This window comes from Megascapheus bottae, chromosome X (genome assembly GCF_031878675.1).
Source record: "Megascapheus bottae isolate mThoBot1 chromosome X, mThoBot2.hap1, whole genome shotgun sequence".
NCBI classification, from domain to species: domain Eukaryota; kingdom Metazoa; phylum Chordata; class Mammalia; order Rodentia; family Geomyidae; genus Megascapheus; species Megascapheus bottae.
The window spans coordinates 103363877-103381560 of NC_143547.1; the positions used below are offsets into that span (position 1 = coordinate 103363877).

At 39.5% G+C, this 17684-nt stretch overlaps 1 protein-coding gene, 1 long non-coding RNA gene and 1 other non-coding gene across 3 annotated transcripts; all 3 read right to left on the bottom strand.

Moving 5' to 3' along the window:
* Nucleotides 1-861: 861 nt before the first annotated feature.
* Nucleotides 862-993, bottom strand: LOC150041686 (small nucleolar RNA SNORA51). The gene has a single exon (XR_016533953.1). It is a non-coding gene; the product is annotated as a small nucleolar RNA SNORA51 (small nucleolar RNA).
* An 11101-nt stretch (nucleotides 994-12094) lies between these two features.
* On the bottom strand, nucleotides 12095-14526 carry LOC150041687 (melanoma-associated antigen 10-like). The gene is made up of 2 exons (XM_090325617.1): nucleotides 14500-14526; nucleotides 12095-13674 (listed from the first exon to the last, which is right to left on the bottom strand). Exon 2 carries the CDS (start codon nucleotides 13624-13626, stop codon nucleotides 12640-12642), a length of 987 nt encoding a protein of 328 aa, XP_090181743.1. The 5' UTR covers nucleotides 13627-13674; nucleotides 14500-14526; the 3' UTR covers nucleotides 12095-12639.
* On the bottom strand, nucleotides 14525-16620 carry LOC150041688 (uncharacterized). The gene is made up of 3 exons (XR_016533718.1): nucleotides 16495-16620; nucleotides 14724-14840; nucleotides 14525-14585 (listed from the first exon to the last, which is right to left on the bottom strand). It is a non-coding gene; the product is annotated as an uncharacterized LOC150041688 (long non-coding RNA).
* Nucleotides 16621-17684: the final 1064 nt, after the last annotated feature.

A 17684-nucleotide genomic window follows, 5' to 3' on the forward strand; every position in this document is an offset into this window, starting at 1 on the left:
TTTGCAATACTATTCATTTCTCAGTGTATATCTCTATTTCTATCTGGTATCATTCTCCTCCACTCTGAAGGCTGTTCTATTCTTATTGTGTTTTGCTGGTGATTCATTCTTCCGGGGCTTTCTGTGCCTGCAAAGATCTTTACTTCACCTTTATTTGTGAAAGGCGCTTTTACTGGATACAGAATTATGGTTGACAATGTTTTCTACTTTTAAGTTATTGCTCCACTGTGCTCTTGTATTATTTCCGGTGAGAAATCTTCTGTTGTGTTTATTTCCTTTCTCTAAATATAACATGTCTCTCCCCCACACTTCACCTCAGCTGCTTTCAAGATTGTTTTATCATTTTCTTTTGAGCAAACTGGTTCTGTTGTGCCTGAGGGTTATTTTTTTTTCTTACGTTTCTCAAACTTAGGTTCTGTTAAGCTTCTTGTTTTTGTGGATTTGTATTTTTCCTAACATTTGAAGATTTCTGGTCATGAATCATGAGGGTTTTTTTGGTACCTTCTATGTTTTATAGGCTTCATTATATCTCTGCTGGGTTCCTTCATGTTATCCTACAGCTTAAGGATTCTGCGTCCTCTGGTTTCTTTCCCTCTAGTTTTCATTTCTAGAGAGCATTAGTAAAACTTGACTTGAGGTCTTCTTTTATATCTTGCGTGTGACTACATAATATATTCACTCATATTTGTTCACTAAAATTATTTAACTTGTTATTATAAAGATGATGTACAAAGGGGTTACAGTTTCCTAAGTCACGTAATGAGTACATTTTGGGGGAACAATGTCACTCCAAATTTGTTCATTTCAAAATCAATATAGGCTATAATTATACAATTTTTCTCTTCTTTAGCTCCTACCCTTTCATTTCTCCCCATTCACAATACAGACAAGGCATAGGGCCTGATCTGAGGTGTGTGTGAAATAGGTTTTTTCTGCGTCCTCGTTGTAAACAGTGAGTGTAAGAACACAGCCTGTAGTGAGGACCAGGATGTTCACAACTTTAATAAATACCTATGTCAGTTCTGGGTTACATTTGATCAATTAATGTTCTCCTCACTCAGTCATTTGTTTCCTGCTCATTTCATGGCCGCTGGTATGATGAGGTTCATACCTTGTTGCATGCTAGGCATGTTTTATTTTAATTTTGGCAGTATTTGGGTGCATGCTTTGCTGCTTCAGTCATATATTCAGCCCCTTTTAATTTTGGCTGCTTCTCAAATAGAATTTTATATGTTTTTTCTCTACAGCTATCCTTGTGCCATCCTCCTGATTACACATCTACACTATCTGTAAAACGGTGATATTTTTTAATACATTTGGTGGTAAATAATGCACATACGATAAGACTTATCCTTTTACTGTATTCATTTCAACGGCCTTTAGAATGCTCATAGGTATGTTTAGCATCATCCAAGTCATTTTCACATTTCACTACCTCATATATATATATGCAAGAAAAGTATATATGTATATATTTATATATTTACATTGTTCGCCTAAGCTAAAATTTCTTTATCCATTTTTTTCACATTGGAAGGGAAGAAATAAAGCTATCTATGGTTACATGTGACATCACTGTCTACTAAACAAAATGAAATGTAGGATTTGGAATCAATAGGTTTATCTTTGTGATTGTTGTTCTTAATGTACTATATGAAGTTATTTCTTTTCAGTCTTTTTCCCCTTATGGTTAATCTCCTGTGGTCACAGTATCTGACTTTGTTGTCTGGTATATTGTGCATATGTTTTTATTTGTTTATTTGAAATAGGGAATGGAAGGGGGAAAACAAGATTGGGAGGGGGTGGGGGAAGAAAATGGGGACAAAAAACATGAGAAGGGGTATCAAGGTTAGGGAAGTAAGGCACCCATTTTCTGACAGATGTAACTGTAACTCCTTTATACATTACCCGGACAATAAAACACAATAAAAATGGAAGGAAACTCTTTTGTAAAATGAAATAGAAAGAGATTGATACATAGGACAGTCAATCAAAATTCAAAAGCACCTCAATGGAAAAATACTTATCTCCTTAAGAAAAGATGCTGAAAAAAATGAGCATTTATATGTGAAGAAAACAATGTGGATCTTATGAAAGTCAATAAATAGTTGTCACAATTGTTATAGCAGTAAAACCAAAGTGTACAATATTTATAAGAGCATACAGGATAAACTCTTTATGATACTTTTATGTGATTGTTACCTAAATGTAATTAATAAAAGCATGATCCATAAAAAACCCTACCATGCCTGGGTGCCAGTGGCTTATACCTGTAATCCTAGCTACTTAGGAGACTGAGATCTGAGAAAAGTGGTTCCAAGTCAGTCCAATCTGAAAAGACCATGGCATTGTTATCTCTAATTAAATAACCAAAATGGCCACAAGTGGAGATGTGGCTCAGGGACTGTGTCCAGACTGATTTCATACTCTGGGACCAGCATGAAAAAAAGACTATCATAAATTTATATGAGAACAAATGAATTTTAAAGTTTTAAGAGAAAAGGTAAATGAATTATTTATGCATGTAAATTCAAGCAATGAATATTAATAATCGACATGGGTAATTCTAGTGGATATACTAGTATGAAAGATTGAGAAAGAAAGCAAATATTTAAAGGAATGAAAAAAATAGTCAGAAAACTTCCAAGAGATGTATGGCCAAACAGAATCCTTGGAATATAAATAAGCAACCTCACTGATCATTAAATCATTTCGAATTAGGTTGAAAATAAGATTGTCATGAAAAAGAACCTATCACAGTGATAAAGGGGATGCAGAGGAATGGAAATGATTGCTGGTTGAGGTAGAACACATCCTGGTCTGTTTTGAAACAGTACCTTGTACAATGTGGTTCCCAGACAGTGGAATGTTCACTATTTTTGATGTCATCAAGAAGAAGCTGGATCATGATCATATGTCTGTGTCATCCCATGTATCATGAGATACATAAAATAAGCAGGACTGTGATTCCATTCTGGGGTATGGAGAGAAAGCAAGCACTGAACTCAAAATAAGCAGCACAAAAAGGGATGTAGGCCTATCTCAGAGGTAAAGTCCCTGTTTAGCAAACATGAGGTTCTGAATTTAAGGCCCAGTACTCCTACAAGAAGTGTTGTATATCCCCTTGTTTGAATTGGGTTGCAATACATGTTTAATTGAAGAAAAATAAATGAATACATGCAATCAGTGAACATGTCACAGTGTTTGTAGTGGAGAAAAAGTTTTGTATTTTTTCAAATCAAGTTTCATAGTTTTTTTTGTTTTGTTTTACATTAGAAGTTGGGTTGTTGGTATGTACATAGCAATTGACCCATTTTGATCCTTTCCTAACAATATACTCCCTTGGTCTCATTTTGTGAATATTTAGAGTGCTGTTTAATTAATCATGTCCCAGGGTAATGATTTCTCTTTTCCTATCCATTGGATTTTCTTGTAGATTTATAATCACATTCTAGTTATTACAAATGAGAGAAAGCATATTTTCCACTCGATCTATGTTCCTTTGGATTGTGCTTGTTGAAAAAAAGTCCAAGAAATGGAAACAAGAGGTCAGTGGGAGCCCAAGGCACCATGGGAACAAAAAAGCGGCATGATACCTTGTTTGCCTCGTGACAGTAAACCATTTACTGTAGGTACTTACCCAACGGTTCCTTTTTTTCATTTCCTGCTCTTGATTGGAAAGTGGAGATGCCATTGATTAGAAAATGTGGGTATGAGAGCTCCAAACTACTTCTGCCCTCGAAGAGATGGAGTGAACTTGGGGTCACGTAGGGATGGCAGTTGGGGATCCTCCATCAAGGGTCCTTGTGGCAGACCCAAACAGACAGGCTTTATTCTGTTTCAACAGACCATAGTTAAGACTTCAGAAAATGGACAATATAAAGCTCTTTTTTTTTCCCATGGGCAACTGATCCTGGTTGTCTTGACGGCTTTGGATCTGATTTAGCATAGTAATTTCTTTAGTATTTGACCCCTGTAGTCTGAACCTCTTCAGCAATTCTTTTTCTAAATTGCTGTCCATCAGTGTACAAATGGTCATTCAGTTTCTCTGTACTGCCCTCATGTGTTCATTCATCCTCTTACGATTCAATTTTCTAAGAAGGTGAATTAGCAGAAAACTAGTTTTTATCTTTTGGGAAAAAGTGCCCATCCTAGGGTTTGAATTGTGGCCCTGGGTGCTGTCCTTTGGCTTTTCTCAAGGCTAGCACTTTGAGCCACTTTCACTCTTGACTTGACAAATGTTACCAGTAGAATTCTCAAAGACAAAAAAATAGGTGCTATAACATCAATGCTAGTCTTCTTTTTAGCCAGTCCAGGGCTTGAGCTCAGGGCCTGAGCACTGTCCTTGGACTTTCTCAAGGCTAGACCTCTACCACTTGAACCTCAGCACCACTTCTGGCTTTTTTCTATGCATATGGGACCGAGGAATCGAACCCGGGTCTTCATGCATGCTAGGCAAGCACTCTACCACTAGGCCAAATCCCAACCCAATGCATTAAATCTTAACCCTCAAAATCTTTGATCAGTTTTTAAATTACAGCCTATATTATCAGGCACATAAATTGCTCATAACCTCCATCTTCCACATACTCTTCAAAACTCTATACCATTCCTCTCATGATCCTTCTAATTTCTTGTATTTTACTTTTTCCATTTTGGAACTTTTTACTTATTTCATTTTTTTAATTCTGTCTCTCTGTCTCTGTCTCTGTCGCTGTCTCTGTCTCTGTGTCTCTCTCTCACTCTCTCTCTCTCTTTGTCTTTCTCTGTCTCTGCGTCTCTCTGTCTATCTCCCTGTGTGTCTCTCTCTCCCTCTCTCTCCTGAACACAGGGCCTTGTCACTGTCCTTAGCTGTCCCAATTCCAGCTTTTCCGGGGTTCATTGAAGACAAGACTCTCCTGGACTTTCCTGCCTTGGCTGGATTTGAACACAATCGTCACACCTCAACCTCTTGAGCAGCTAGCTACAAGTGGAAGCTACTAGTGCTTGGCCCTGGAGCGTACTTTAAGACAAAGTTTACCTTGCAAACTCCACTCTCATCTGAAGGCACTCTTTTCTATCCTTTACATTTATTTAATTAATTCGGTGACATGCTTACCTCTTTGTACATATGGATTTTAAGTCAACACATCAGTTTATGTGTACAATGCACCTTGATCAGTATCAGTCTTTCCATCATTCCCCAACATTCTCCCTCCCCTATTTATTCTACTAACATTTTTCCTCAAACACATGACTACCCATCTCTTTCCTACTTGAGAAAAAAAAATCTCTTCTATGACATCTTTTTCTGTCCCCCCTCTTCATTTTGAAATCATTTTGATAAGTTTGAAATTTTTATGCGGAGCTTTTTCAGAGAAAGTAATATTTTAAAATGAAAATGAAGAAATAAAACAATCTTAAATTATCACTTACATACACTATAGAAAACATATTACCAAGTAATTCAAATGTCTTTGCTCAACATACACATATTGATAAAACAAGAAGTTTTGGGGCTAAGATTAACAATTGCACACACATATGCTAGAAAACCAGTGGATCTTTTGATTTTTGTGATTTTTAGCACCGCGCACCGCCAGGCATCACACAGCTCCATTTAAAGGAAGATCTAGAAAACTGAGCTTTTTTTTAAAAACCTATTTTATTGTTGGGATGTTACACAGCTGTTACAAGTTACATTCATCAGGTAGTGGGTGTATTATTTCTTGAACGTTGTTACCCTTCTGGGCTTTGTTATCTCCTAAAACTCAGGTATCTTATAAAGAAATAAAGTATTATTTTGCTCCTATCTTTTTCTTTTCTTTCTTTTTTTTGTTGGGCATGGGGCTTGAACTTTGGGCCTGGGCATTGTCCCTGAGCTCTTCAGCTCAAGGCTACCGCCCTACCCTTGAGCCAAGCCCCAATTCCCATTTTCTAGAGGTTAATTGGAGATAAGAGTCTCTGGTCCTTTTGTGCCCAGGCTGGCTTTGAACCTGGATCCTCAGATCTCAGCCTCCTGAGCAGCTAGGATTACAGGCATGAGCCATTGTACTTGCCTCTACGTTTTAATACCTGAAAATGGTTACTAATGCTGACCTCAGCTATCAAATGCACAAGGAAAAATTTTGTAGACTGATGGTGTTAGGGAGACTAGAGAATTAGAATGACAGTAGACCCAACACTTTTGGCAGTGTAGGTAAAAAAAGTGGTCATGATAAGTATTTCTTGGGTCTAGTTTTTCCTCGTTTGGGATTTACAGCTCTTTTCTATTGGTGATAGAGGGCAGCTTTGAGCTGTCAAGCTAAAAATTTCTGGAAAGATGATTTCTAACATGTCAATTTTACAATTGTAGCCACATTCTTTTCTAGGTTTCCCTATTTGCCAGTGAGTTTTTGTTGGGAAAGCAGCTTTAGAGTGTTACAATTTCTAATGTCAAGACCTCCACATTGTATCCTTGAACATCCTGAAATTAATCCCTGTCGTTTTAGAAGGCTATGGCTTGAGGGTTTCCTCAGAGTTCTTATGGGCCTAATAAAAGGAGACAGCCTGCCTTGGCTTTTGTGCTCCAGTTCCATCTTGATTTCGCAGAGGTACAATGAAACACCACAATTACACTACCTTGTCCGTCCTAGAAAAAGCTCAGCTACTGTTGCAAGTCCTTCCAGCTCCCTGTTCTCATTATCAGCTGTGATGGAAACTTCTAGTGGGATCTAGGCAGACAATAGTCTATAAGCCACTGTCCTCAATCTTGGATTCTATAGCTTCCTGACGCTTCTTTTTGAATGCTACCACAGCATTGAAATGAGTGCTTCTACCCACATAGCTCTGCTATACACCTCACTCTTGCCAAACACAAGCCATCAAAATTTGTGAATTTGTTGCTATTCTGTGCCAAGTCTCACCTGCCCTCTCCTCTTTATGTACCACTGCTGTCACTGTTTCCACCCTCCCACTCAGCCCTCTCAATTATGAAGTTCTCCTGTTCTTTTCTATTCCTTTGCTTTTCTTTTGCTGTCCGACATAGAAGACTTTATGCATGGTAAACTGATGGTTTACAGCGGAACTATGCTCTCAGCCTTAATTTCTGTCATTCGCAAAGCCACATTTCCATCCTTTCACTCTCCTTTCATTGACCTCCCTGAAGGATTCAAGTACACCTACCTTGCTATCATGCAGCTAAACAAAGCCAAGAAAGTCATCCCTTTCAATGTTTTCTCACCCCCTGGTTTACCCCCAATTCTACATCTCAGTTCAAGTGTATCATAGTGATTCCCTAGCCAGGAACCATCAGAAGTTTGCTCACAAAGAAAACCTGACCTCAGTCTGAACAAATGACCTGCCACTCTCTGAATCAGCCCATGGGAAATTACATGGATTTGAATGCATGTCACATGGCAGTGCCTAGCTATCTAGTATTCTTTTCAGGTGTTTAGAATGACATTATGTAAGGTTCATTTATATTTAACAATTCAGAACTTGTACAGATTTCTTTTACCTACTCATTCAAAAATAAACTACTAACTAAACAAATATGTGCCTTCTTGAATTTGAGAAACATGTGGATTCTTATTGTTCAAAGCAAACTCCAAAACAAAATGGAACTGATCACTGTGTAATTCACAACTCATTCAATTACAAGTGAGATATACAATTCCCTGTATAAATGGAAGCTAAAGACTGCATTGTCAATTAGAGAAAGGAACAGAGATCTGGAAGATGAATTTATACCTTATCTGATTTGAAGCTTGAATTATTTACTGTTGAGATTTATATGAGTTTAGATCTCTGCTTAAACATTAAATCAAACTTAGCAGGAAGAGATATTGCAAATAAACAATGTTCTTTGCAGTGATGTTTTTAATATTGCCATTAAAAAGGAAATCTAGCTGAGATTTTTATTGCAGACATTGATAGCTCTATAAATTTTTATGAGACGTCCTAGAATTCATGTACGTTTAGTAAGAGATGTTTCTTGCTAACTTACCAATGTAGGTAGCATGGCTTATGAAGTTCTGAGTTGCTATTCAGGAAAATCTGGGCCCCTGTATCAGACCTGTTGGCGACTTGGTTAAGCGCCTTCTTGGGTCTTAGTTTCCAGTTTACAGATTATTGACATAGGCTTTTATTTTCATTCAGTGAATCTTGGATAATGAAGAGAGGATAATAAACTTACAGTTCTCCTATTGCTGTATGTTATTCTATAGTTTCCTTCTTCTCAACCCTAAAATAAGCAAAAGAATTGAATTGACACCATATATCTGGCAGTTTCACCCGTAGATACATATCTTTCCAACTGTATCACTGAAGTTGAGCAAGAAAATTTCAGTGATCTTTTGATTCCCTCAGTTGTGTTTGTTACTATGACAAAACATCACTGAGAGCAGATTAGGAAAACATCATTGTGAACAAAGTAAGCTAGGCTCAAAAATAAAAAGGACTTACATTTTCTCTCATAGGTAGATTATAGACTCAAAATACAGCCTCACATGTAAATCCACACAGGAACATACACATAGACACATGAGCAGGTTGACTAAATATGGTATATATAGGAGTGAAACGCCATGGGAGAGAAATCCCTTTGAATCATTAATAGACAATTTGACACAATGAATATCAGGAAGCTGATACAAGTGTTGATGTCACCCTCACAATCAAATTTAATGTGTTCTCAAGGACAAAGGAACGCACAATCACTTATTCTTACTCCCATTCCCATACCCCGTGACAATCACCATTTGACTTTTTATTTCAAGAGTTTGCCTGTCTTAGCACTGTGAGCTTGGCTCCTATTTTATGAATATACCATAGTTTGTTTGCTCATTTATCAGCTGATGGACATTTGAATCATTTCTGCCTGTTTTAAAGAATGCTGACAAAAGCCTTCATGTGCAAATAGTTCGTAGAGATATGTTTTAATTTCTTTTGCCTATCTAACTACAAGTAGAATTGCAATGTCATATACTAACTGCTTAACCTTTTAAAGAACTGCCAAGCTGTTTCCCAAAGCGAATGCACAATTTTACATTCACACTTCAGTGCATGACAGTTGCAATTTCCATATCTTTATCCATACTGTATTGCCAGTCTTCTTGAGAGTAGGAAGCCTATAATTGACCAAATTATAGGGAGTATGAAGCAGCTAAAAGGGAATTCTCATTCTTCTTCTTTTGTGAAAATTATGAAATGATGATTATAAGGAAGATTTTAGAAGACGATGAAATGTTCAAGTATAATTTTGCTAAGAAGTGATTGAGTCCAAAGCTTGAATTTCATCAGAATGTTAGCTTGGAGATTTTTTTGTAAGTATTAGGAATTTGCAGCAGAATCTCCATGAAGATTCATCTGGAAGTAGTGACTAAAATCCTGTAGTCATTTCAGAACTCAAATAGCTTTACATCTGATGTTTCTCAATGTCAGGGGAAATGCTTCCCAAAATTATGGCATACTAAAACCAAAGTGGCTCAAGGTTTATGGTGTTTAGCTTTAGAAACGCTCATCTTCTGCCCTCTCGATGAGTTTTCTGCTCAAGACCTACCTGGTCAAAGGACTGTTACTAGCATATGAGATGGCTTTGGCTTTTCCATCTTGAGTACGTTGTTTTCACTAACAAGTCAGGAAAACAGTACTTGTCTTACTTTTCCTTTCCTCCTAAGTTTTCCATGACACTTAAACATGCCAATACTTGTTAAAGCAGTTAGTACTTTGCCAGGAGTAAAGTTCAATAAAGTAAAGAATTTTTGTTCTCATCCTTATCAGCCTGGCCAGTAGACCAGATTGCACAGCACACCAGAGATGGGACTAGACCTAACAGAAATGACTATTTTGACCAAGGGTGATGATGGTGATGATGGTGATAATGGTGATGATGATGATGATGGTCATAATGGTGATTACCTTTTCTATTATTATTATGGCTTGTTGAAGTAAAATGGGCATATACTAAAACCACATTTACTTGAAGTGCATGATTCACTGAGATCTGATTCATCCAGGAAAACCATTACCTCTAAATTTTCTTTGAGCATCTTAGTAATTCCCTGACTCTTGACCTTCCCCACTTCGACTTCTCAGGCAATCACTAGAAACTTTCCATCTTTATAGATCCTTTTTCACTTTCTAGATGGTTATGTCAGTGTAATCATTCTATATTGTCTGATTTTTTTGGTCTTGATTCACTTAGCATAATTATCTTAAGATTCATCCTGTGGTTTACGTCAATAGTATCTTTCTTTTTTTGTTGTTTCCTTTGCTTTTGGGAACCCGTTCATCTGCTACTAGTATCTTTGAAGCTTTTGGTTTGTGACTCTGATAAATAAAGCTGTTATGAATATTTGTGTTCAACTCCTGTGTAAACATGTGCTTGCAGTTTTCACAGTTTTCTTGAATACCTGAGCGGATTGTCTAAATCATTTTGTAGATGTATTTTTTAATTTTTTTGCCATTTCTGGGCTTGAGCTCAGGGCCTGAGCATTGTCCTTTGAGTTTCTCAAGGCTAGAGCTCTACCACTTGAGCCACAGCACCACTTCTGGCTTTTTTCTATGTATGTGGTACTGAGTAATTGAACCCGGGTCTTTATACATGCTAGGCAAGCACTTTAACCACTAGACCAAACTCCCAGCCCTTGTAGATGTATTTTTAACTTGGTTTTAAGAATGTGCTTGTATTTTCTATTACCTTTAAGTTGTTGCACAAAGGACTTTCACATCAACTTATGAGTTTGTGAGCACCTTTATTTTGTATCTTTATTTTGGTTAGTGTCTCTCCAACGCTCACCTATCCCCTCAGTTTACCTAGTTACATGTTCACGTATGTGCATTGAATAGTATAAGTATAGTGTCCCACACTTCTCTTCGTTTATCATTTGGGTTTTAATTTGCATTTTCTCAATCATGCATGACTCCAAATATCTTTTCGTGTCCCTATTAACCATTCATATATTTTGGTGCAATTTCTTTTCAAAATTTTAACTCAAAAAGTTTAGTGTTTGTTTCTTGCTTCGGAATCTTAAGAACCCTTCATATATCTGCACATAATTTATTTTATCATGAACATTTTTTTCTTTTCAGTTACTTGTTTTTGAATTCTTATAATTGTTCCTCAAAGAATAGATTTGACCTTAGGCTAATTTACGATTTTGTTCTTTTATATATTGCCACTTGGCGTAAAAAATTGCCTAAATTATTATTACAATGATTTTTTCCTATAGTTTTGTCTGGAAGTTTTACTATTTTGGATTTTTGCACTTTAGCCTATGGTGTATTTTAAATTAGTACTTGCATGTTACATATGTCACGTTTGTATGTAGTAAGGATTTTTACACATGTTTACATCTAATTTTCAAGGAAACTGAATCAATAGACTAAACACACACAGGTGATACAAGCATTCATTTGAATGATTTCTTTGCATGATTACAAATTCTAGTAAACCCACTGATATAACTCCAGCCTATGCCTGAAAGCCTGAAAACCAGGGCATCTGATGGTACAGTGTAGTGAAGTGCTATGTTCTCATGGTTGCCATATAATACATTTCTTTTCTCTGCCTCCATCATGTTTTATTACTTGACATACAAGGATAAGTAGCGAAATCTAACTTTACATCCCTGAACTTTGGGCGTGATCTAAAAATCTGGTTGCAAAATCACCTAGGTTTTGTGCTGAGTTCAGCCTCACCTGTCATATATGTCCCAGGAAGAGGTTCCTCTTTGTCTCACCCAGGAAGCAAAGGGAACTCAGAGTAGTTTTCCATTCTCTCAGGCCTGAGTCACTTCATCAGTGAATTTTCTCCCAGTCACCATGTAGCCTCATAACAATTATGTCCCATGGAAACAAGTGCTGTGGCGTTCCTTGGCTATGGACATTGACCTTGGGCTGCTGTCCCTGGATTCCCACCTTCTCATCCCTACTTCATATGTTCTTTGCATCTCTGAGGACATCTCAACACCCCCTGACGTGAGTGCTACTCGTAGACGCCATCACTGTATGAGTGAATGTGGGTCTGACTGCACCTACTGGACCAATTCCTCCACCACTAATCAAAGACCTTGCAAAGAGCAGATGCATGCAGTGCAGGACTGAAGAATGCATGAAACAGTAAGTTGCGAAAATATTTATTAAGAGTTGATTTCATCTACATCCTCAAGTTAGAGCCCAACAAATCCATGTCAACATACGTATTTTTTTAATGTTAGAGGGAAAACAGTTGGAGAAAAGGAACAATTAACATTTCCTTTCTGTTTCTTTATACCGTCTGTTTCACTGATGATTTATTTCCCAATTCCAAGGAATTATACACTATACTACCATGGTGACAGATTCCGAGTGACAAAATAATATGGTTTCTCTGTTGATGGAACAATTAGAAAAACTCACTCCTATACTATATTAACAGCAATACATATGTGACTTTTATCCTTTATAACCTTTCATTATGAAGCTAAATCAACTCTTAATTAAGGACAGCTGAACAATTCTAAAGGAAACATTCGTCAACTTGAAGTCACCCAAATGAGATACCCCATATGTTCCTGTCAAGTCACCCTAGGACTCTACTACTGAGAAGGCTGACTCTTGCCTTCAAACATAAAACAAACAATGGGCCTTATGTGCCATGAGATTCAGCCCATCAGTGGCCTTGATTATGAGTTAAGTTTACAGACCCTCTTCTTCCTCTCTCAGTGCTTCTTCATACAGGGTGGGGAAGCTGGTTGGATGACACCCACTGAATTTGGCCCAGTGCTTTAGGATTTTCATCTTGCTAGTTTCTAAGTGGGCCCTCGGTCCCCACAGGAACTCATAGCGAGCAGGGTAAGTGTTGGGCACCTGCCGGTACTGCAGGTACTGCTCCTGCACGAAATCTTCCGTGATTAACTTCTTGGGATTCCCAGACAGGTAGTGTTCCCTGTCAGACCACACCCCCATCTTATTCAGTGAGTCCCACACTTCCTCTTCAGAGGCACAATTTCCCTTCATGAAGATGATGCACAGGATCATAATCAGAAGGCCTGTCTTGGGCATGCCCTGGACATCACTATGCAACCCATCATATGTAATCCCCAGGGAAGTGACAAGGACATAAGAATGGTTGATGGGGTCCACTTCATTCACATCAATGCCAAAGATCAGCTGCATACAATCAGCAGCTCTGCGTAAGATCATAGAGAAGTAATTATGGTGATTTCTGATGACAGTCAGCATTTCTACTTTGGTGATCAAAACCTTCATTCCATACTTGATCACCAAGAAGAGAACCAAGGGTATTGAATTTGTCAACAAGGATTCGGGATCTACCAGACCACCCCTGGGAAGCAGACGGTCCACTACCCGACTCCTGGAACCCTGATTGACTTGGTTGTGTGTAATAGAAATCAAATCAATGGGAGGAGAGGAGGCTCTTGGAGGACTCTGGGGAGCACTTGGTACCCCAGTAGCAGGTACCACCCTTGGAGTGGCCGGGATCACAGCAGTGCAGGAGGAAGAGGTAGTGGCCATCTCCTCTTCCTCCTCCTTTTCCATGTCTTTCTCCTCCTCAGCCACGGGGTCTGGGGACTCACCCACCAGGCCCTGCAGCGCCTCTCTCCGGCCCTGAGGGTCTTCCTCAGTGTCTCTGGGCTGGCCCTTCTGACTATGAGGCATCATGGCTGTGTTTGGGCACAGCACGCAAGAACTTGTTGATGACTTCTAGACCTGGAGAGAGAGGAAGCCTGTGAGTAGACTCAGCCTAGAACCCCACCCTTGGTCTTCTATCCAGTGCCTATTACTGCTGCTTCCTTTGGGGGTGCCCAGGCTCCTGGCTTCCTGGTGGTCTGTTCTCTGAGAGCCTGAGGAAGGAATGACACGGCTCCTTATGGGGCCGGTGGCTCACACAGCTTGAAGTTCTGAGGAACCAATGTGGGGATTTCCTGTTGGTGAATGGGGGGGGGGTCATTGGTTCATGTTCAAAGTGTATATACCTCACTTTGACTTTTAAAAAGTCTTTTATTGTTATTATAAACATGATGATGGACACAGGGGTTAGAGTTATACAAGTTACTTAAGTGTCTGTCTGTCTGTCTGTCTGTCTTCATGTTGCAGTGTGAAAAGATGGCATAGAACTTCAGGCCTATGGGAGGTAGGATGCACTAAGTGTGGTCTTCACTCTTCTGTGCTGAACAACCTCTCTGTGCACAGTCTTCACTACCAACTCTGCTGGCCTGAGGCAAGCTCTGAGAACAAGGAGATGTTACAAAAGGCAGGGCAGAAGGTCACATATTGCTACATCTGCCCATCTGGGACAGCAAGAGGTGCACAGATTACATATTGGCCTTGTGGATGACAGACCTCCTGACTACCCAGCTTGATAAATGGCAAAGTTTGGATTTCTTTCTGATGACCCCAGGGTAACCTTCCTTCCGCCAAACCCCTTTATTGTCAGATAGTAGAAGAGGAAAAGAAAGGAGGCCAAATCACTTAGTCTTGTCAGGAGCAAGTTGGGATGAGGGTGCCATGGGAAGCTATCCCTTGTTTCCTCACCTTGACTCCTGGCAGATCCTGGACACCAGGCTGTGTCTCCTCTCTTGATGCGTCCTGTTACTTCAGTCCCTCACAGTTCCTGAGACCTGGAAGACAGCTCCAGTGAGAATGTGTCTTGGTGACCCTGACCCCCATGCCAAGTCTGATGTTGAATGAGTAGGTGACAAGTGACACCAGTGAGTCATCCCCTGTGGCTCAGTGGAAGAGTTCAATTATTTGAGTACCGTTTATATGGTTGAAGGCTTCCTCTCTCCTCTTGCAGCTATCACCTGGACCAGTCACAGAGCTGGATCCTCTTTGCTCCACAAACCTCAGACCAAGGCTCTGTTTTCTGGGGTTCTCTAAGGTGAGATGGAAGTATAGAAGATAGTGTTGGCATGCCTAGATGTGCCCTCCAATCTTTGTGCCTAAGGTCAGTTTCTGATACCTGAATCTTCTCTTTCTGCCTCTGAGATAGTAGTCAAGGCTTATCACATCTGGTGTGGTGCCTGAAACCCCACTCGTTTCTCTCTTTGCAAACTCCAGAATTCACTGAATTGGAAGGGGGTTGGGCAATAATCAGGTGACCACTAGGACTGACCACATGAGTGGAGATGGATTCTATAGAGCTCCTCACATAAAAGGAGTCATCCTATTTCTCTTGTGACCTCCTGTTTCTCTTGGTTGCTTGAAGAGCCTGAACCTCTGTACTTCGTGTAGGAGATAGCACTACACTTCTATTGAAATCAATAACATAGAAAAAAATAAAAACAAAGAGAAAATCTAAGCTGACAAACCGAGCACTGGTGAGGTTGAGTTACTGCAGGCTTTGTACACACTTCTGGGAGAGCAAGCTACTACTGCCATTTTGGAAGCCATAGACATGCCTTCCACAACACCTGCAAACACCTTAGAAGTGCAAGTTTACCAACCATACTACCCAGCATTTCTATCCGAGATGTTGACTAAAGTGAAATGCTAATGAACACTTGCTCATGCAAAAACTTGAATCTCAATGTTTATAGGAGATTCCTTTACAAGTGTCAAACAAAATCTGGAAACTACCCAAACATCCCGCAGGTAAGGAAAAATGAATTAAATCATGACCAATCATCCACTGGAATATTATTCAAGGATGAGAGCAACAAAGTTCTGATCTGCCTACCAGTCCACATGAATCTTTAGTGCTTTATGCTGAGCGGAAGAAGTCCTTATGAAGAGACTGCAATGATTTCATTTCCACAGCAGTGTAGAAATCATAAAAGTAGACAACACACAATACAAAAACCTTGCAAATGTAGAAAATGGTTATTTTTGTGATCATTGCTGTTAGATTTCTAGTTTCTTAACTGGAGACTGCTTTGCCATTTCTTAAACCAGAGCATACAACAGAAGGACATATTTGGAGAGAAAGAAAATATGTTCATATTTGGACGTGGAATATTCTGGAACAAAATCTGTACATAGGATTTTTATGGCTCAGATGTTTGGTAATAATTCACACATTCAAGTTTTGAGAGACCACCTTTGAGATCCCAACTGTACAAAAAGCATCTTGGCCGCAGCACCGCCCTTTTAGAACAGTTGTCACTCTTTCTCAAGCTATGTCGGATGCTTTTTTCTTACTTTCTACTCACTTTCTAAACATTTCATGAACATCATGCTGAATTCTAGCCTAACAGGTGAACACATGGGACATTTCAAATATCCCCAAGCCACCCCCCCATGTACCTCCATCTTGTCTGATCTGTGTTAGGGACTGTGATCCCGTAACACCTGGTCGCTTGCTGCTTCATACATGTGCAATTTTCCTTTCCTATCATCAGCAATAAGCTATTTCTCTTTCCGCTCACTCAGGCTCCCCAGAACATTTTCTAACAATGATTTAAGAATTTCCATCATTACAAACATCCGGGTTACTTACTCCAGGAATTGAAGTAGCCAACTCTCACAATTCCTGAAGGGTGAAAACACAGTGACTATTTTCTTTAATGGGAATACAAGAAATTGACTTACTTATACACCAGGTGGGTTGGCTTCCCAGTGGTACTGTGGTAGTTTCAGCAGCTCTCAGGGACCGCCATTGGAAAGTACTGCCAATGCAGCCCAGCGACAAATGACAAATGTATTCCGGTTGCTCCAGAGAAGCTCTGAAACAAACTATGTTTCTTTATTCTGCCCTAAGCTTGGACATCAGAGGACAGACTATCTGAAACCTTGTTATCTTCCTTCCCAGGGGCTGCACTTGCTAAGGACACAATGTACTTTTAGTAGACAATATAGTCTTCTCAGCTCAAGTGAGTTTCAGGACTCATTGGTCTTGGCAGCTGCTCATTTGACTTTCACTTTAATATTTAGTTGCTGAAGAACAAACAACAAAAACACAGTCAATTTCCCTTTCCATCTTGACTTCCAGGAAGTTATAGCTAAGGTCAATACGCATTAATCCTTCTTGCCCCCCACACACATAGAGGCCTCTAATCAGGGAACATCTTTGCCTTTCTTAAACATATTTGCCCCATCTTGCTCACAGTCTTCCCTCGAGATGGCCCTGAAATATCTAAGAGGAAAGGAAAAAGGCCTAAATAGCAACTCCATAATCATTAACAAGGTTCTCAGTCTAGCTTTAATTCAAGCAAATCTGTTCAAAGCAGGCTTAGAAGGAGACGCTTGCTGGGTCTTTTATTTTTATTTTTATTTTTTTGGTCATGGGACATGAATTCTGGGCCTGGGGCACTGTCCCTAAGCTCCTCAGCTCAAGGCTACCGCCCTACCCCTGGGGCCACAACAACACTTTCCATTTTCTAGTGGTTAATTGGAGATCAAAGTCTCATGGACTTTAGTGCCAGGGCTGGCTTTGCATCTTGATCCTCAGATCTCAGCCTCCTGAGTAGCTAGGATTACAGGCGTGAGCCACTGTGCCTGCTTCTTCAACCAATTCTTTGTCTAAGTCATAATCACATTTTAAGCTTCTAGCATTCCTCCATTACTTCCTCCTTCCCTCCTTTTCTCCTCCTTCCTTTCCTTTTTCCCCCTCTTTTCCTTCCTTCCTTCTTTCCTTCCTTCCTTCCTTCCTTCCTTCCTTCCTTCCTTCCTTCCTTCCTTCCTTCCTTCCTTCCTTTTTTCTTTCCTTCCTTTTTTCTTTCCTTCCTTCCCTCCTTCCTTCTTTCCTTCCTTCTCTCATTCTTTCCTTCCTCCCTCCTTCT